At 39.2% G+C, this 22,093-nt stretch overlaps 1 protein-coding gene across 1 annotated transcript; it reads right to left on the reverse strand.

The window, feature by feature from the left end:
* Positions 1-6,154: 6,154 nt before the first annotated feature.
* On the reverse strand, positions 6,155-21,921 carry LRIT3 (leucine rich repeat, Ig-like and transmembrane domains 3). Its single transcript, XM_005896226.3, has 3 exons — positions 21,474-21,921; positions 9,698-10,003; positions 6,155-8,793 (listed from the first exon to the last, which is right to left on the reverse strand). Exons 1-3 carry the CDS (start codon positions 21,919-21,921, stop codon positions 7,688-7,690), a joined length of 1,860 nt encoding a protein of 619 aa, XP_005896288.3. The 3' UTR covers positions 6,155-7,687.
* Positions 21,922-22,093: the final 172 nt, after the last annotated feature.

The raw sequence follows: 22,093 nt of genomic DNA on the forward strand, positions 1-22,093 counted from the left end.
ACCCCATGCCAGCAAAGACCAACTGGGGACCCTGGATTTTCACCCTTCCTGGGCTGAAAAGAGATATCCCCACACTTTCCCAATTACAACTACTTGTAAATCTATAATTATCTCAAAATGAGAAGGGTTTATAAATAAATGCAAAGATGATTCAATGTTAGAAAATTTATTAATACAAATATATTAATGCATTGATTGTTCTGAAAAGGCCTCTGAAAAATTTCAACATTCATTTCTAATAAAAACATTGAGGAAAATAAAAATTGGTGAACACTGCCTTTATGTACAATATTCTGATATCACAGATCACAGATTTGGACATGTCAAATACCATTGACATGACATCCCACCACACAGGAGTCTGACCACAACAGACCGTGTGCAGAGCCCTGAAACCACAGAGAAGGGAAGGGACTCAGCCTTCCATGCCTCATTCCCACCAAGGCACTGGACATGCTTGGAGAAGCCATCTTTGAAGTGTATCATCCAACCAAGCTATCCCAGCTGACACCATAGGATCAGAAATGAACCAACCAGTAGAGCTTTTTCCAAATTCCTCACCCACAAAATCATGTGCAAAATATAATGTTTTAAATCACTAAATTTTGAGTCACAAAGTTTAAACCTCTTAGGAAATAGAGAAAACAGTTTTTTATCTCTTCTAGTCTTAAAAGCCAGCATAGCTGTATAGAAGTGTTTTGGCTTTCATTTTCTCTGGTCTAAGTACTAACCAGGCTCGACCCTGCTTAGCATTTGAGATTAGATGAGATTGGGCACATTCAGGATGGTATAGTAGTAGACGGTATCTTCTTTCCTTGAATTTTCTGAAAACACAGCTCTGCTGTAGTTTGCTTTATATTTGGCTTTTTAGAAGTCCAATGGCAGCCTAATTTCCTTAACCTTATAACTAATTTGATTTTTTTTTTTTTTTTTTGCTTGGAGGCCCTGAGGATGTTTTTCATTGTCTTTAAAGAGTAATGGTTTTAATCTTTCTGCATTTGGTGGCTTGCCTGCCTTTTTTGTTTGTTTGTCTTAATTTCCCTTGTTTTTTAAGGAAGGCATGCAATTTGTTTTTGTTGCTTTAAAGAGTCTTTTTAAATACCTTTAAATCTCTGCTCCCCCCACCCCACTTAACATTTTACTATGTGATCTATAGGCTTTCCAAGTGGTGTTAGTGGTAAAGAACCCACCTGCCAATGCAGGAGACAAGAGACATTTGATCCCTGGGTCAGGAAGGTCCCCTGGAGAACCCTTCCAGTATTCTTCCTGGAGAATCCCACGCACGGCGGAGCCTGGAGGGCTACAGTCTGTAGGGTCGCAAAGAGTCAGACACAACTGAAGCAACTGAGCAAACACACATCTGATCTATAATTCTTAAAAGGTGTCCTTTGACGCTCACCTTCCTTCTCTTCCTTCTCTTGCTCTCCAGGCTTGCAGCAACGGCAAGACATCTTTGGAATTTGATGTTTATTTCTCTTACAAGCACTGCAAAGTTCATGGTATTCTCTATCTCCTATTAATGCTAAAAATGTGGTCATATGAAGGGGTTTTGAGTTTTTAGTTAAACTAATAGATTCTTTTGAGGGGCGAATGCATGAAAATAAGAGGATTCAGGTGGCTACCATTATCCTCAGATTGCTATCTTGTTTTTGAGATACTTTCTTTCAAAATTCTTCTGTACTTTTACCCTTTTTGCTTAGTTCCTAGGAATCACAGAGAATATGATAAGAAACCCAGCATCAATGCTTATCTATGTAATTACTTCAAGAATTTAACTCCTTACTATTGTCACAGTGTTAAATACTTTGGAAATTCCTTAAGATAAAAACAACTAGCGCACTTAATAAATGGTATATTAAAATAATGCCAATGATCAGAAAATTGCTGCTTTGATGTAAAGACTTAACTGTGTTTATAAATTATATCAAATTAATTCATAAAAACATTGGGCTTTTTTTCTGAATAGTTAAGGAATGAGTCATCTGTGTTATAACCTGTATCAAGGAAAAGAAAAATTACAGTGACTCTCATCCAACCACTTTGGAGAAGGCAATGGCACCCCACTCCAGTCCTCTTGCCTGGAGAATACCATGGACAGAGGAGCCTGGTGAGCTGCAGTCCATGGGGTCATGAAGAGTCGGAAATGACTGAGCGACTTCACTTTCACTTTTCACTTTCATGCATTGGAGAAGGAGATGGCAACCCACTCCAGTGTTCTTGCCTGGAGAATCCCAGGGATGGGGGAGCCTGTGGGGCAGCCCACAGGCTGCCATCTGTGGGGTTGCACAGAGTCGGACATGACTGAAGCGACTAGCTGCTGCTGCTGCTGCTGCATCCAACCACTTAGTTGAAATTAATTGCATAAAAAGAGGACAACACAAACCTACCTGATAGTTTGTAGCCTAATTTTTCCACTATTTAAACAAATTAAGACTCAGATGTTTACACATGAAATAAATTTTATTATAATTAAACAAAAGAAGCTACTTAATATAAATATTAGCATTCTCTTCCACTGAAACCAAAGGATACAATTTTATTGATATTCCTTTCTTTCTGCTACAGCCCAAATGACTGAACTTTTTAGTCCACAATGTCCTTTAGGGTATCTTTCATCATTCCTGACTTCTGGAATATCTATGAAAGTCCTGAGTAATATTATGACAATATGACTTACTCCACTGTTTTCTAATTCTGATTGTTAGAAAAAAAAAATTTGTTTTTAATGTGGAGTAGTTCTGCTTCTTTGTCATCCCAATATTGCTTCTATATCCATTGCACAAAACAGTGTTTCTCAAAGTCATTACATCACCTTCATCACTCCCCTGGGTTGAGTATCAAAGTGCAGTTTCCAAGACCCCAGGCTGCGGAATTCATATTTCTACTTGTAGAACCTAGTAGCCTCCATTTTAACAACCCAAGCAGATGGCCCTAAACATAGTCCTCCAGGGAAGAGTTAGCACCTTGTGCTGCACTAAGTTAGTCTGGTCTCCCCACAGTCTGTGCTCCAGATCCTGAACCCTTTCATGCATGATAAAGTTTCCAAATGCTTGGTGATCTTGTTGCTGCTGCTAAGTCGCTTCAGTCATGTCCAACCCTGTGCGACCCCATAGACAGCAGCCCACCAGGCTCCTCCGTCCATGGGATTCTCCAGGCAAGAACACTGGAGTGGGTGATCTTAGTTGCTTTCTAATGGACAGCCCATAGTTGTGATCAAGGTTCATAATTATTTAAATTTGGCACCCCAAATTAAACGTGATCGTGTAGAAATGTTCTATTAATGCAGAGGATAACAGACCACTTGCCTTCTTTGATCTGTTACCTACACTGCTGCTGCTACGTCGCTTCAGTCGTGTCCAACTCTGTGCAACCCCACAGACGGCAGCCCACCAGGGTCCGCCATCCCTGGGATTCTCCAGGCAAGAACACTGGAGTGGGTTGCCATTTCCTTCTCCAATGCATGAAAGTGAAAGTGAAAGTGAAGTCGCTCAGTTGTGTCTGACTCTTAGCTACCCCACGGACTGCAGCCTTCCAGGCTCCTCTATCCATGGGATTTTCCAGTCAACAGTACTGGAATGGGGTGCCATTGCCTTCTCCAGTTACCTATGCTAGAGTAACCTAATGCTAGCATTTTTAGCAGTTACCATACATAACTTGGGGAAGCCCAGGCAGTGCAGTGGTAAAGAATCCACCTGCCAGAGCAGGAGACGTGGGTTCCATCCCTGGATCAGGAAGATTCCCTGGAGCAGGAAATGCCAACCAGCTCCAGTGTTCTTGAGCTTCCCTGATAGCTCAGTTGGTAAAGAATCCACCTGCAATGCAGAAGACCCCAGTTCGATTTACAGGTCAAGAAGATACCCTGGAGAAGGGAAAGGCTACCCACTCCAGTACTCTGGGGCCTGGAGAATTCCACGAACTGTCCATGGGGTCACAAAGAGTCAGACACGACTGAGTGACTTTCACTTTCACTTTTCCAGTGTTCTTGCCTGGAAACTTCCAAGGACAGAGAAGCCTGGCAGGCCACAATCCATGGGGTCTCAAAAGAGTCACACAGGACTCACACACATATGCATACATAACTGTATCAGTTCATTGAATGATTGTAATCAACTGAAGTCATGAATTTTGCTTTTTACTTGAACATCCATATTTATGCTAATCAAAACATAAAAATTTACATTTAGCTTCAATATGCCATCTTATTAAGATACTTTTCAAGATTTGGTTTCTTCACCTGTTATATAAGTGTGTTCACAAATGCCTTCAACAGCATGAAATGGTCTCTAACAGAAAGTCACAAGTCTCTGTCCCTTAACCTTAGGGCCTTAATTTACAACATTTTTATAATAGATTTCCTAATTTCTACAGTTATCTTAGCTACTCTTTCTTCTTTATATCTTTTATACATACAGTTTGAAATTTGAGATTACTAAACAACCATTCAACTTTCCTAAGCTTTCTCTCACTTTATTAAAATTATTTCATAATTATTCAGCAGAAGTGTGTGTGGGTGGGTATGTGTGTTTGTGTTTAAAATCTCTCTTTGTTAGCCATAATCCCTTTTTGGATTCAAGTCCCTGGCTCAAAAGTTTCTTCTTTGAACTTTTTGCAAAAGTTTCCCAAGACACCTCTCTCTCTTCAGGGTTTGCTTTTCCAGACACTGTGAACAGTTTGCTTGGTGCTCTCAATGTTCTGTATGTCACAGCACATCACTGATGACAGCCTCATATGTGACACTCCCTCACCATGTATCCCGAGTTTTACAACTTCAAATATATTTTGTCTGAAAGTAACATATTGTAATCATATTTAATTACCAGATATATTACTATTTATCATTTATGACTGCTCTTCACAATGCATATATGTCAGTTGCTCAGTTGTATCTGACTTTGCAACCCCATGGGCTGTAGCCTGCCAGGCTCCTCTGTCAATGGAATTTTCCAGGCAAGAATACTGGAGTGGGCTGCCATGCTCTTCTCCAGGGGATTTTCCCGACCCAGGGCTCAAACCCTGGTCTCCTGCATTGCAGGCACTCTTTACCATCTGAGCCACCAGCATATAGTGATAGTGAAAAACGGGCTGCTGCTTGTGTGGAATTCCATGCTGCTTGCTATATCAGCCTTCCCCTCCCACTCAAGGAAGCACATACTTGTAAGAACATAAGAGCAATGATATCATCAGGATAACCCTACATTCAAACGTATGTATTTTTAGAAACTAGATGATTTACAATTTGCTCTCACTATGAGTAACAAGTTGCTTGTGACTCACCTGCTGTGCCAAGTCCAAGTTGAGGATGACCTGGGTGCTTTCTCCTGCCATTCCTATCCCCTCTCCACCACCAATTAGCTTTTCCTTGCTGGCCAAAATGAAGTCCAGGCTGCACTTGATTTTAATTATGAGAGCAGTCAGTAATTCATTTCAGCAGGATGATCCAAGTGAAGAAAGCTGAGTGCTGAAGAATCGATGCTTTTGAACTGTGGTGTTGGAGAAGACTCTTGAGAGTCCTCTGGACTGCAAGGAGATCCAACCAGTCCATCCTAAAAGAGACCAGTCCTGGGTGTTCATTGGAAGGACTGATGTTGAAGCTGAAACTCCAATACTTTGGCCACCTCATGCGAAGAGCTGACTCATTGGAAAAGACCCTGATGCTGGGACGGATTGGGGGCGGGAGGAGAAGGGGACGACAGAGGATGAGATGGTTGGATGGCATCACCGACTTGATGCACATGAGTTTGGGTGAATCCGGGAGTTGGTGATGGACAGGGAGGCCTGGCGTGCTGTGATTCATGGGGTCGCAAAGAGTCAGACATGACTGAGTGACTGAACTGAACTGATCCTTGTATCTTTTCTTGACGAATAGCCTGCCTTTGTACACTTTGGGTGTCTTTTGGCTCAACAGTCTGTAACATTCGCCCACAGCTATATTATTTCTAAGGTGGTAGTATTTTGGCAGTCTGTTTATATGAACTTTTTAAATATGGCAATGAAATTCCATGATGCTTTTAGAGTAAAGAAATGCACGTTTTTGCTATCATCAAATTTAAAATAAATCATGTAACATAAGTTGAACACAAAACTGTCTTTAAAAGGTATTTTATTTTTAAAAAAATCCAAAAAATGAATACTGAATTTAAAACTGTTAGATCATTAGACAATGCACATAGTGATGAAAGCACCAAGGTCAAACAGGTTGGAAAGGACAGAAAAGAAGATGAGAAGGCGAGGTTTGGGAGTTCTGAGCGGGACATCCATCCATGCCAATCTTCTAATACAGATAACAGTGAAACTAGATTTCTCTTTTTCTTTTTAACTAAAAGCCATTTGGAATGAGAAGGTTTTCATCCTCTGGCTGCTTTTATTATGATTTCCACAATGTGTTACATTAAAGCCTATTTGTTTCTTATGTAAAATATAATATTTTCTTAGAACTTGCTTCTCAGTATATTTCATGACACCTTTATAAATCTGCTCTATACTCCAAAATCTTCAATGTAGAGAATATAATATTTAGTAAATATGGTTAAAAAATTTCTTTAGAAAAGCTAAATTTTATCAATTCCCTTTCCTATCTAATCATGTGGCCCACTCCAATCAAATTTCCCTGATGTTTTTAACCTTGAGTTTGACTAAATCAATCCACTGAATTTGCTCTTTTAAAATCCTAAGACATCCTTTTTGGATCTAAAAGACTTTCAAAGATCATTCCTTTATCCAGGTATTCAAAATATAACATGGCAAAAGACAAACTCTTTAGCCACGGTCCTTTGGCTGCATGAATATTTTCTGACAAAGCAGAAGAAAAAAAAAAAGTGAAGGAAGTAGGGGGAGGGGAGGGAGAGAAGAAAAGAGGGAAGGGGAAAAGAAGTGTAAATATAAAACTATTAAAGAGATTGTTTTAAAATGAGTGCATTTTTTAAAAAGACCCCACACAGTCTGTTAGCAGATGTATTAGAATGCAACAGTTACTGTCTTTTCAAAATGGTCTTACTATTTGCCATGATCTTCTTTTTAACTTATTTTTGCTAGTACCCATATTTCTAAGGACAAGAGAAATTTTTTTTCATACTTTCAATACGAATACCACTATACTATATTATAATGCATAATGGTACTAAGAGCTGGAGCCCTCCCCGTCCACTGGGTTGCATTTAACCATAGCGAAAGCAAAATTATGTACTGTTCCACACTACCAGGCAATGGCAGCAAACGGGCACAGCAAATGCCATAGAGCACTTTGAACAAGAAGGAACATCAAGGCTTAACTGGTTGTACTAATCTTTCTTCACTGCCCCAAAAAGCTATCTTTTTAAAATTCAGAGTTTACTTTTTATGACTCTTTTCACATGAATTTATTTTTAAGAACTAAAGCATTATCCTAAAATATATTATTAACTGACTTAGCACTACCCTAAAAATGATTTCTATGGACATTTTCTACAGAAAAAAAATCAAAATTATTTGTCTTTTCAGTTCAGCAGTCTCATGATTTTTTTAAACACACTTAAAAGCACTCCATCTGTGATTTTTTTCATAAAGGATGTGAAAAGCGTCCAAAAGTCATCCAAACAGAGGGTCAATGATACCCCTAGATCCTTACTTTTGTGAAAGAAATTCTGTGGAGCTCACATGTGCCTGAGCTGTAAAACCTTAGCAATAATACTCTGATCCAGAACCCTCACTTTTAGTAGTCAGGAGACTCCACACTTGACCTAGAGCAAAGCGGCAGTTTCTCTGATTCGGCTCTGGGCCTTCGCGTCCACAGTTCCCCTACACTTTGAGACCTGGGGGACAGCGTCTCAAACTGGATATAAGTTTCTTTTGCCAAATCCTCTTCCCAGAGGGAGTCTGGCTTACACTGAAGTTTGCAAACTTTGTACAACAGGAAAAAAATCAACGGCAAGACAGCAACACAGGCAGCACCACTCAGCACCATCAGGAAAAACTCTTGAGAATCTCCTTCTGCAGCTCTGTCAGTAGAAAAGGTGACACACTGGTCTTTCTGGGGAGGCATTCCCTTTGGACAGACACATGCTATATACTGCCAACCAGGCAGCAAGCCGTTTATGGTGACTTGGTTCTTGCTGGAGTTCACATTAAGCAGCAGCAGGTCCTTCTCACCATATTTGGAATAAAACACGGTCACTTCCGAGTTCTGGGTGGTGTTAATGGTGTCCCATGTCAAAATCACGCTTTCTTCTGTTTCGCTGACCACCTGGAGGTTTTCTATTGTGGCATTCGCTTCCATCCACAGGGCTCGATCCAACAGTGCTAACTCTTCTCCTCTACTTGCACTAGCTGGGGGAAGCTTCCCACCACCCATCTCTGCTTTAGCACTTCTTTTCCCATCTGGGCTGAGCGACTGTCGGTTAGCCATGGTGGTGCTTGCGGATATTCTAGTGCTTGGAGTTGTAGCTGGAGAAACAGTGGGGGAGAAGAAAGGAGACAAGGAGCAGGAAGCAGTGGAGGGAGGAGATGAAGGTGAAGTAGGAGGAAAAGTGGAAGAAGACGAGGAATAAGGCCAGGGAGACGGTGACGAGCCAGGCAGAGATGCAGGGCTTCTGGATCCCGGCTGGACCTCTTGTCCAGGGTGATCCCCAGTTCTTCTTTCAGAAGTATCTGATGAGATGGCGGCTGTGACAACACCGGCCACTGTCACAGTGACCACAGCTTCTGACATCCCAGCCAAATTTTTGGCCTTACATTTGTAATCCCCAGCATCCATGTAAGAAATGCCCGTCAAGCTTATTATGGACCATCTGACTCCCTCCCCTGGAGATTCCTGAATTACTGGAATAAAGAAAAATGCATACTCTGTGAGAAAAAAAGAAAGGAAGGACTCAAGCAACATGCCAACTGAAGAGTAAACAACTTCTGGTCCTACACGTATATCTCTCACATAAGCGAAGAGAGAAGTGGCACACTGCAAGTCTCTGAAGGCAGGCGATGGTTCTGTAAATGGTTTATACGGAAATCCAGGGCATGCCAGGTGACATGAGGTTTGTATGGGAAATAGTATTTTAAAAATACATGCGGCTGAGAATTAAGAAACTTGGGCCTGAGTAAACTTTCGTCACTAGTATGTGATTCTAGACAAGCTATCAGTTTTTAGACCTCTGTTTCCACATTTTTTAAATAAGGGGATAAGACAAAGTGATCTCAGATATCCCTTCCGATTTTAACCCAATGTGATTCTATAAAATGTTTATCACAAGATATTATTTAAATACTTCTCAAAATATTTTTTCATTGTAATAAAATGCCAACCATCCACACAGTCAGAAGGCATCATGGATTGTTTTCTAGCATGGAGGAGTCATAATTTCTGTTCCTTTCTTTCACAGTATATTTCATTTAGATAACCTGGTAAACCATGAGTTTCTTTTTTTTTAATTTTCCTCTGATAGAGGAAAGTTAAAGACAGAGGCCTATGTGCAACCACCCAAATGCTGAATCATGTTGTTTTCCATCTAAGAAAAAAAAAGTCAGATTGTCTAATTTCATCTATGTAGTTAATCAGACAAACGGAGGAAAATATTGATCAGTAAAGAGTACCTTTCAAAATTTTTCCATTCAACACTCTTAGCAATATTTTACTTGAAATAGCCAGACAATCTCAAACCATACAAAAACACAAGATTAAGGTCACACATTTGTAAACACCTTATTTCAAAGGCCTGCATTAAGAAGATACCTGTATAATTGACTGGCGAGTTATCTGGTCTGGTCCACGTGAGCTGCGGGGTGGGGTAGCCAGTGGCGTCACACCGCAGCAGGACGTTGCTGCCCAGAGCTGATGTGATCTGGGTAGCCGAGGTCATCACTGATGGCTTCACACACTGCTCCAGTTCAGCCCGCTGAAACAAAATCCCTGTGAGGCGTTCCGGTTCACTACACACCATCATCGGATCGAGAAGTACTATTGCAGGGTCAGCGACTTTTGACAATGATATTATTTTGGAAATGTGGCAGTCACAGAACCATGGGTTGTCCTGCAGACCTAGACCAGAAGGGAGGAAAAGGTGGATAAAGTTTTTCCTGATGACATCCGTCTACTCACAGCCTCGTGGGATGGCATTTCTGCACTCTGGCCCTAAAAACATAAGTACTTTGAGAGGTCAGAGTTACCTGTCAGTTTTACCCTGCACTCCAGCCACCAAATTCAACGTGTCCTGTCAGTTCAGATCATCAATGATCATGTGTGTGTGCGTGTGTACTCAGTTGTGTCTGCCTCTGTGACCCCACGGACCTGTAGCCCGCCAGCTTCCTCTGTCCATTGGACTTTCCTGGCAAGAATACTGGCGTGGGTTGCCATTTCCTTCTCCAGGGGATCTTCCCAACCCAGGGATCAAACTTGGGTTTCCTGCATTGCAGGCAGACTCTTTACCATTGAGCTACCTGGGAATCCTTTAATGATCATAGCTAATAGTTATTGAACATTTATTACAGACTAGGCTCTGTTCTAAGCACTTACCTGTTATTATTTGATTTAATCCCTACAGTTCTATGAAAAGAATATTATTTCCCCCATTTTAAAAATGAAGAAGCTGAGACACAGAGAAACCAAATAACTTGACCAAGGTCATGTAGCTGATTAGTGTCAAAGTCAAGATCTGAATCCAAGTATCACAGAATGTCATAAATATGGTGACAGATTCTAGAGTGCCAGAAAGTATTTATATTATTATCAATATTATTATAGGGTGCTGAGAGGCACCTAACTCAACCTGAAATATGTCAATATTTTGTGTGACTTTGAGGTAGTACAATTTCTGTGTAACCAAATCATACAGTGAGACATAGGCAAAGTTAGGTGACAAGATTGGAAAAAAGTGGTAGAACATGGCTTGGCATGAATGTCACATGTGGTGGCCATGGAGGTACACTGCTCAAATCCCCCTTCAGGAGAGAATCAGCAGCAGGAAATACAGTTAGCTGACAGCCTCCAGTTGCAAGCGCCTTCAGGATCTGCCTTGGCTTTCAGGACTGTTAGCCAAAGTGTTGTACCCTTCAAAAGGCTGTCAGTGAAAGCTTAAAGAAAAGTGAGAAAAATATTATTGGAAAGTAGACAAAAGGGCACACCCTTGTTATGAAGCAGCAGAAAGCTTAGCAACACTATCACTGGTGGTTAACACGGAAAGTAGAAAATGTACTCAGTGAAATGAATGTTCTGGCTAAGGATATTTCCACATGGTGTTGACACTGCTGCTTGGGGTCTCCTTGCCGCTCATAGTAAAATATAAAGGAGAGACAACAGCTAAAGGAAGAATCGTTAAATGTAAAGGAGCTAAACCCAATAAAACTGCTTCTTACACCACCCTCTCCAAAATTCTCAAATTAACAAAGGGTCTCAGAGCAAAAGTCAAATTCCGGTGGGTGGTTCTATACAATTAGTTGCTGCTACTGCTGCTGTTGCTAAGTCGCTTCAGTCGTGTCCGACTCTGTGCGACCCCATAGACGGCAGCCCACCAGGCTCCCCCATCCCTGGGATTCTCCAGGCAAGAACACTGGAGTGGGTTGCCATTTCCTTCTCCAATGCATGAAAGTGGAAAGTGAAAGTGAAATCGCTCATCGTGTCCGACTCTTAGCGACCCCACGGGCTGCAGCCTACCAGGCTCCTCTGTCCATGGGATTTTCCAGGCAAGAGTGCTGGAGTGGGGTGCCATTGCCTTCTCCAATTAGTTGCTAGGATCTCAGAAAGATCTAAGATGGTGCCTTCAGATCATTCAATCAGACAGAAATCTTGAGGATTTTAAGGGTGATGTCCCATACCAGCCTTACAAAAAAAGCCCAAGGCTAGCAAAGATTTATCTCAAAGAGATTTGTGGTTGTGGAGTGGATTTGTATTGATTTTTAAGAAGAAAAAACAGAACCACAAGTTTAAAAAAGTCTAACCATTGCAGAAGACTTAACCATTCATAAATTCCAGATTTCTATCTATGCCTATTTTTATTATAACAGCACTTTGTGAGTGGTTCATATTTCTCTGCCAGTGTTGGTAAAACTTACTATTTCTACTATCTTCTATATTAGAAATTTATTTTCTTTCATGGATGAATTACCTTAACCTTCTTCTCACATTTAGTCCCATGAATCTATAATCAGTTCTCTAATACTGATTTAAATTCTACTCAGCCTGCCAATAAATATCAAATTCATTCTGTCATATAATATAATACGTGTAGAATACTCATAGTTTCAAAAGACTTTGACTTTGTATGCCAGATATTTTTCTTTATAAAATAATAACGAAAACAGACTTACAGATGTAGAGAACAGGCTTGTGGTTGTCAAGGGGGGAGTGGAGGAGGCGAGGGAAAGACTGGGAGTTTGGGCTTAGCAGGTACAAACTATCACATACAGGATGGGGAGACAACAAGGGCCTACTGTGCAGCACAGGAAGCTACGTTCAATATCCTGTGATAAAGCATATGGAAGAGAACAGATGCATGTATAACTGAGTCACTTTGCTATGCAGCCGAAATTAAACACATTGTAAGTCAATCATACTTTAATAAAAGTTAAAATAATAACACAAAACAGCAGTTGTTGGTTGCTTCCTATGAGACAAATACTGCACTTGTCAAAAATTGTAAAGCGTCTACGTTTTACCCTGCTTTAGGGTGACCTGGTAGCTCAGCTGGTAAAGAATCCACCTGCAACGCAGGAGACCCCGGTTTGATTCCTGGGTCGGGAAGATCCACTGGAGAAGGGATAGGCTACCCACTCCAGTATTCTTGAGCTTCCCTGGTGGCTCAGCTGGTAAAGAATCTGCCTGCAATGCAGGAGACCTGCGTTGGATCCCTGGGTTGGGAAAATCTCCTGGAGGAGGGTATAGCTACCCACTCCAGTATTCTGGCTTGGAGAATTCCATGGACTGTATAGTCCATGGGGTCGCAAAAAGTCAGACACAACTGAACAATTTTCACTTTCACTACCCTGATCTTAAAGCTTTCATTCTTAACAACTGTATATATGTCTTATACTGACCTCAGGAAGTAGTATGATTCTTCCAATTTCATACCAGAAGACATTAAGGCACAAAGAAATTACTGCCTTGACACAGTAAGTAGCTTAGAGTCCCAAGTCCTAGGTGTTTGAGCCTCCTAGTCTAATGCTTCTTTCACCATAACTCACTTATCTCTTTGCCACCTAAAAGCATCTAGAGTATGGGTGGCAGCTGTAAGTGCTGTCATCTACAAATAACAAGTGTTAAAACAGCAATGTCTGCAGCATAAGTGTCTATATAGGGAAAGATTAAGAGCTATAAAATTAAGAGTTTCATTTATACTTTGAAACTGTTAAAAAGTGTTAATGGTAAAACAAAATTCTTTAAAAATTAATCCAAAGGATTACATCTAAAAGTGACGTGTTTATTTTTAAATCCCTCAAAAATAAAATATTTATTCGTGCTATGAACATCTAAAGTTAAGGGTACAACTTTTAAAGCCTTAATAGTAATCTAGAGCTGAACACATTCAAGTGTTTTTTTTCTTCTGGGGACAAAGATACAAGAACTCTCTGAAAGTTAAACTATTACTTGTACTGCATTCCTTGGCAAAGCACCAACCACAACCAGCAATTTGCATTAATTAATTTTAAACTACTCTTGGATAGGGGTCAATGAACTTTGCCTTGTTCCATTTCTCAAAGGATAATGGTTTTTGTGCATCACAGTAGTCGGATATGCTATTCTTTATGAAAAGTCAGCAATAAATTCCAGTACAAAAGCTATTCTGTAGACTATAAGCTCTTGAAGGCAAAACCATGCTTTAGTCAACTTTGTGGAGGCAGTTTTACTTAACAATTCAAAATGTAAAGTAAAGCCTTTTTAACAAATGGTGCTAGAACTACTGGACATCTATTTGGGAACAAATAGACCTTAACCCTACCTCACACTACACTCAAAAACTGTTTTCAGCTGGGTCATAGTCATAAGCATAAAAGCCAAGAATATAAAGCTAAAAACTGAATATAAAAGTTAAAACTACAAAGAAAGACTATCTCTGTGACCTGTGAAAGTGAAAGTGAAGTCACTCAGTCGTGTCCGACTCTTTGTGACCCCATGGACTGTACCTGCCAGGCTCCTCTATCCATGGGATTTTCCAGGCAAGATTACTGGAGTGGGTTGCCATTTCCCTCTCCAGGGGATCTTCCCAACCCAGGGATCGAACCTGGGTCTCCTGCATTGCAAGCAGACTCTTTACCCTCTGAGCCACAAGGGGGCTTCCTGTGACCTGTAGGTATGCAAATATTTCTTAGATGGTACACAGACATCACTAACAATAAAACGAAAAACTGATAAATCAGATGTCATCAAAATTTTAAGCTTTCTTACAAAAGACATCATGAAGAAAATTAAAAAAGAAAGACATCATGAAGATAATCAATAGACAAGTCACAGACTTGAGAAAATATTCATAATACATATAATTAATTAAGACATACTCAGTAATAAAAATATGAACAACATTAAAAATTATAAATATATCAATGGTCAATAAATAAATGTATATGGTCAATACCATTACTTATCAGGGAAATGCAAACTAAAATGATAATATAATACCACTCGCCTGACATGACCACTCCCAAGAATAACAAAAATAATAAAGAAATGTCACGTGCTGCTGAGGATGTGGAACAAACAGACTGTGCTAATGGAAGTGTAGAACAGTACAACCTCTGGAAAACTGGCAGTTTCTTTCTTAAAAAGTTATATATCTAGCCACCCTATGACTTAACAATTTCAATCCTAGGAATTTATCCTGCAGAAATGAGAACATAGCCACAAAAACTTTGCACAAAAATGTTAATAGCAGCTTAATTCATAATAAAGCTAAAAACTGGAAACAGCCCATCTGTCCAACAACAGGACAAAAGATGAATAACTGGTACACTTATACAATTGAATAGACTGAGCAATAAGAAACTACCAAGATGTGCAATGACATGGTTGCATCTCAAAAAAATATATAATGTTGAGTGAAAGAAGGCAAGCACAAAAGCACCTCAAATGAAATTATAGAATAGGCAAAATTAACTTATGGTCGTAGAAATAAAAGTAGTAGTTCTCTGGGGTGGGGGAAGACTGATGAGACAGGGCACAGGGAAACTTTCTAGGGTGATGAAAATACTGTGTATCTTGATGAGGGTGTGTGTTTTGTGCAGGTATAGGTTTACCATCATTTGCTAAATTGTACACAAGATTCACGGTATGCATATGATATCTCAATTCCTCAAATTAAAAAATAGTTTAAGGAGTTCCCTGATTGCCTAGTGGTTAGGATTCCCAGCTTTCACTGCCATGACCTGAGCTCAATCGCTGGTCAGGGAACTGAGATCCCATAAGCCATACAGTGCAGCCAAAAAAAAATTTTTAATTAAATTTTTAAAAATAATTTTTTTTAAGTTTAAAAAATAAAAGTGATGTCTCTGGAGATGGACTGTGAAGTTGAAACTTGACTCTGCCTCTTTACCAGCTGGAAAAAGAAGGTGATGACAATTACAGACCCACCTCATGGGGTTGTCCTAGAGGCTGAGATACTGCCAGGCAGTCCTCAGATGAATGTCTGGCAAAGGGTAAGCCTTAATTGTATGGATTTGTCTCCTCTGTGCCAAGGAAAGAGCAGGTAAGCCAATAGAGCATCAGAAGTATTTGTAGAACTAAATTAATGCCATTTTACAGAATTCTGTGGGAATACTCAGGGCCACCACTGCCCTTTGGCAAACTCCATTCTGAATTTTTTGTTGTTTAGTTGCTAAATCGTGTCTGACTCTTTTATGACTGCATAGATTGTATCCCACCAGACTCCTCTGTCCATGGGGTTTCCCAGGCAAAAACACTGGAGTGGGTTGCCATGTCCTTCTGCAGGGGATTTTCCCAACCCAGGGATCAAAACCATCTCCTGCATTGGCAGGCGGCTTCTTTACTCCCGAGCCACCAAGGAAGCCATTCTGAATAGAAGAGCCCTTTACAACTAAGCAACTTTAGGTTCCCGTAAGAAGGACACAAAAAAGCAATTTATACTCTTCTACTACAGAGTTTTTCCTCCAAGATAAACAGTGTTAGGCCTTACAGACTTTGCCTGTGTAAATATTTGCTTATTCTTGAGAAAGAGGTCATGGAAATTTACCTGTACTGCAAATCAATCTAGTTTCATAGTTAATTTAAATGCTTATTTGCAGGACACTACTTTACATTTTTATAACTATATTAAAGGACAATTTTATTAGGTTGATATTTTTATTCACACAGAAGAGAAGTGGAGTAACTGAAAAGCCTCTCCCTAAATTCTTTTTTATTAAATAAATATTTGACTTAAATAGATCAGTAAAATAATATATATAAGGAAAATAACTCTGGTATTACTACATACCTTGCATTACAAAGCAGTGGGGAAGAGCAAGGGTTCTACAACCAAATGGTTTATATTCAAACCCTACCTCCATCACTATGGAATAAATGAATCTGGGCAAGTGTTTTAACTTGCGCCTCATTTCTTCATCTATAAAATAGGGATGAAACAGTACTTATCATGGGGTTAATGTGAGACTATAAGGAGTTATATCCATAAATTATAAGAACTAGGCTTGGACTAGCATCCATCAGTACTAGCTACTATTACTATTATAAATAGAATCTGTTAACAACAATAAACATAGGGTAATAAAAAAGAAATGAAAAGAGAACGTATCCCATTATAATAGTACAAAAGTAAATTCTACAGGGCACCTGGAAAGATATAATTGCTACAGTTAAGCACTTGAGTTCTAAATAGAGCTGCTTCTCACTACCATATTTAAACAATGAAATTGGAAGACTTAGGTACATTCTAGTTAAACTAACAAAAAAGTCAAACTAGAAAAGTCCTTCTTTTCAAGATACTCACATCTCAGTCACAATTGCTATGGATTGTTGATCTAAAATCATAGCCTCAGAAACTGTCCAATTTATTTTCTAAAGGACTGTCACATAAACTGCATTCTCATTACATTTCTATTAGCAAGATGGAGTAAATCCTGTTATCTCCATTTTCCAGATGTGAAAACTGAGTTTTCTATGTGTGATGTACACACATGAACAAGTCTTCTTTGCAGAGGGTAGCACTTCTTTCCCCATTTTGTTACACAGCAGTCATGACTTTGCTTTGGTCAGCTGCCACACGTGGCTGGACATGTTTCAAAATATCTTTTGTTGCTTATTATTATGATTATAAAAAGTACTGCATGATAATTGCAGAACATTTTGAAAATACAGAAAAGCAGAAAGATGTCAAAGAGAACAGTTAATCAATTAGTATAACTTTTAGTCTTTTTCTTTGCAAATTGTAAAATACTCATGATCATGCATTATTGCATGATCATGTAAAATTACATAAATTTAATGTTATATTAAAAGTATTCTTGTGTAAGTTTTTAAATAATCTGAACTGTTCCTCAATAAAATATTAGCAAACCAAATCCCAGAATACAGTAAAAGGATCATATACCATAATCAAGTGGGATTTACTCCAAGGATGCAAAGATGGTTTAACATCCACAATTTAATCAGTGTAATGTATCATTTAGCAAATTGAAGGATGAAACACATGATCCTCTCAATAGATACAGAAAAAGCATCTGACAAAATTCAAAATCCATTTATGATTTAAAAAAAAAAAAAAAAAAACCTCTCAACAAAATGGGTATAGAGGGAATGTACCTCAACATGGTAAAAGCCATATATGACAAACTCATAGTGAACACCATACTCAAGGATGGAAAGCTGAAAGCTTTTCCACTAAGATTAGAAACAAGATAAGGATGCTTAGTCTCACCACTTTGATTCAACACTATATTGGAAGTACTAGCCAAAGAAAAAGGAAAGAAATAAAAGGCACTTGTATCTAAAAAGGAAGAAGCAAAACTGTCACTATTTGCAGATGACATGAAACTATATATAGAAAACACTAAACCACGAGCCATTTCCCCAGAAAAAAAAAAAAAAGAAAACACTAAAAAACCACCAAAAAAAAGAACCATGAATTCAATAAACTCACATGATACTAAATCAATATACAGAAATCTGTGGCATTTCTATACACTAACAACAAGCAATCAGAAAGAAAAATTAGAAAAACAATCCCATTTATAATTACAACAAAAATAATAAAATACCTGGCAATAAATTTAACTAAGAAAATGAAAATCTGTACACTAAAAACTATAAGACACTAATGAAAGAAATTGAGGATGATGAAAATAAGTGGAATGATATACTGTGCTTATAGATTGAAAGAATTAATATTTTTAAAATAACTATATTACCCAAAGTGATCTATATATTCAATGCTATCTAATCAAAATTTCAATGGCATAGTTCACAGAACTACAACAAATAATTCTAAAATTTGTATTGGACCACAGAGGATCCCAAATAGCCAGAATAATCTTGAGAAAGAAAAAAGCTGGAGATATTATGGTTTCTTACTTCAAATTATACTACAAAGCTGTAAAAATCAAAGAGTAGAGTACTAGCACAAAAACAGGCACACAGATCAGTGGAATAGAACCGAGAGCCTAGAAACAAATCCACACAGGTGTGGACAATTTACAACAAAGGAATAAAGAACATGAAAAGGAGAAAGGGCAGTCTTCAATAAGTGGTGTGAGGAAAGCTGGACAGCCACATGAAAAAGAATGAAACTAAACCACTACCTCGGAGAAGGCAATAGCACCCCACTCCAGTACTCTTGCCTGGAAAATCTCATGGACGGAGGAGCCTGGTAGGTTGCAGTCCACAGGGTCACTAGGAGTTGGACACGACTGAACGACTTCACTTTCACTTTTCACTTTCAAGCATTGGAGAAGGAAATGGCAACCCACTCCAGTGTTCTTGCCTGGAGAATCCCAGGGACGGGGGAGCCTGGTGGGCTGGCGTCTATGGGGTCGCACAGAGTCGGACAGGACTGAAGCGACTTAGCAGCAGCAGCAGCAGCACCAGACCACTACCTTACACTATACACAAAAATTAACTCAAAATGGATTCAAGACTTGAATATAAGACTTCAAACCATAAAATTTCTAGAAGAAAATGTAGGTGATAACCTCACTGACTTTGGTCTAAGTGATGTTTTGTAGATCTGACTCCAAAGGCAAGGAAAGCAAAAAGGAAAATATTAATGTCCTATAAAATTATTTCTTCATATTAATATTAGCAACTAATCATTAGAGAGCTATTAGTAGCCATTTAGTAATTTGATTTTATTTTCTAGTCTGTATCTCCATTGAGTAATATTATTAGAATTAGGAATTGCATTCAAAGAAACTTTTAAAAATACATAGCAAAATAAAATTCCAATGTTATGGAATTTTAAGTTATGAAAATTTCTAGCCATTAGTGTTACTCATAAGAATCAAATTAGTCACTAGAATAAAGTAATTAAGTACTACAGTATGGTTTTGCATGGCTCCTATCACAGTATACTTATTAACATTTAAGGACTCCACAACTATTGCTAAATTAAACTAATTTTTTTCTCTAACCCACCCTAAAATGTTTCTCCTATTATATAAACAAAAATGTCTGAAGGATAGATAGTGGTCAAAACAGGAAACAGCTGGGCAAGAAAAATTTTGTGATTTTTTTTCTCTATTTGGTTCTTATCGAGAAAATATTTTTAGTTTCATAAGCACTAAAATGCATATACATTTCAACAAAAGTAATGCTAAAGCCATTTAAGTGCTGTCACAGTATTTCATTTTTTTTTCCCAAATAAAACACTTCTTACTGAAATGTAGTTAAGATACAATATATGATATAGGTGTACGATATAGTGATTCAAAATTTTTAAAGGTTAAACTCCATTTACAATTATTATAAAATACATAGTAATTTCCTTTCTATAAAAAATATCAAAATTATCTTTCATTTATACTTTATTTCAGAAAATATTTAGCAAGTGATATTGGTCAGTAGAAATTTCTGGCACAATTTCTTAGCATCCAGTTGCTTCTCATTCCAAAGTCTTATAAGTCGTTTCACTGACCAAACACTCAAAATTTCTTTCATTTTTCTGAGAATTACAACTTCTTCTGCAGCCATGATGAACATATCTTGTGCAATTCAAAAAAGCCTTATGGCATGAACAAAACGTGTGTCATTGCTCAGTCATGTTGGACTCTTTGTGACCCCATGGACTGTAGCCTATGAGGCTCCTCCGACCATGGGATTTTCCAGGCAAGAGTACTGGAGTGGGTTGCCATTTCCTTCTCCAGGGGATCTTCCCAACCCAGGGACTGAACCCGGGTCTCCTGCATTGCAGGCAGATGCTTTAGCAAATCAAATTACTTTGTCAAAGCTTCAGGTCTGTGTCTCATACAAAAGTGGGAAAAGGCCTCACTGCCCACAGATACTGTCGAGAAGGGTCTCAGTTCACTGACTTCAACTGGGCAGTCACGTTTACTGGGCATTCACCAGAGCAGTGTGCAAAGCACTGTAGGAAGACAAAAAGAAGAGAAGGGCTTGCTAGAAGGAGCTTACGTGTTAAGAATCCAAGATAAATATCCATAGAATCTAAACAAATTCAGGACCAAAATACACAAAATTAAACACAGCTAAACTAAGAGATTAAATCCATTAGGAGACCCATCTAGGGTCAGTAAAATAACTGGTGTTTAGACTAGTTTGTTCATTTGTTTGTTTTTTAAATTAAGAATGTATGGAGGCTACAGGGCTTTCCTGTTGGCTCAGATGGTAAAGAACCTGCCTGCAATACAGGAGACCTGGGTTCGAACCCTGGGTCAGGAAGATCCCCTGGGAAGGGAATGGATACCCACTCAGTATTCTTGCCCTGAAAATCCCATGGACAAAGCAGCCTGGTGGGCTACAGTCCATGGGGTTGCAACAATTTGGACACAACCGAGTGACTCACATATATACACACACATCTGGAAGCTATGCTTCCTAACCAACTAAACCACTGCTACTTAATAAAGATGCAGATGCCCTTCCCTCACTCCTGAAGACCCTGATAAAGGGCTGAAAAGAGACCAGAGCAAAACGTCAGTTGTGGCAGAGTATGGAGCACTGATGTGCTCATGAGAATCAGAGCAGGTTGATAGGTTTTGTCATTCTTCTCCAGGTTCTCTAAGAGCAGCATTCGTCTCTCAGTCTATGAGGCAAGTTTCCTTCCCTCCCCTCACATGCACACACAAACACCTGTTGCCCTCATTCCACAAACATGGATGCATTCATGCTCATACACTACACACATGGTGTGCACGCATACAGACACAAAAGAGTCATTATACCTTACACAGGGCAGACCGGTAAACTGACCTCGGTCAAATGATAAAGTACTACTCCATCAAAAGTGCAAGTACAGAGTAAAACACCAAATTCGAGAGATGCGAAAATACTGGACAACTGAAGAAGGTACACAGAGCAAACTGTCTGGACCTGAAAAGCCCAGAGGCTGTGAGCTTACCGAGAATAATTCTTCTTGGTGGAAGGTCCAGGCTTCTGGATGACGCTGTCACTAAGTGGGACCAGCTTTCCAGGAAATCTGGTGGCAGTGTGGTTAATCTGTTGCTTGATAAATCCAAGTAGGTGAGGTTCTTCAGATACCTGACTGCCTCCTTTGGCACACTGGTTATTCTGTTATTGTGCAAATCCAGGGTCCTCAGACGGGGCATGTCCCTCAGAGATGTCCAAGGGAAAGCCGTCAGAGAATTTCCATCCAAGCGCAACTCATGTAGATGCTTTAGGTTGTAAAAGCTGCTGACGTCAAGGCTGGCCACAGAATTGTAAGTCAGCCAGAGGTACTGGAGCTCCACCAGGTAGTAGAAGGCCTCGGCAGGGATCCTACGGACAACGGTCCTTTCTATGCGAAGCTTCACAGTGTCCATGGGAAAGTTTGTAGGTACCTCATTCATATCAAGGTCATTACATAGCACCGCCCTAGTGTCACAAAGCAACGGAAGGAAATCTGTTTCCTGAGGCTCATTTGAAAAAAGTAATACTTATTTGAACTATGCATTGAATTTTTCATTCCCTACTGGTTTGCACTAAGTATCCATTCAGGCTAGCTGAATGCTCAGTAACAAT

This window comes from Bos mutus, chromosome 6 (genome assembly GCF_027580195.1).
Source record: "Bos mutus isolate GX-2022 chromosome 6, NWIPB_WYAK_1.1, whole genome shotgun sequence".
In the NCBI taxonomy this organism is placed as follows: Eukaryota; Metazoa; Chordata; class Mammalia; order Artiodactyla; family Bovidae; genus Bos; species Bos mutus.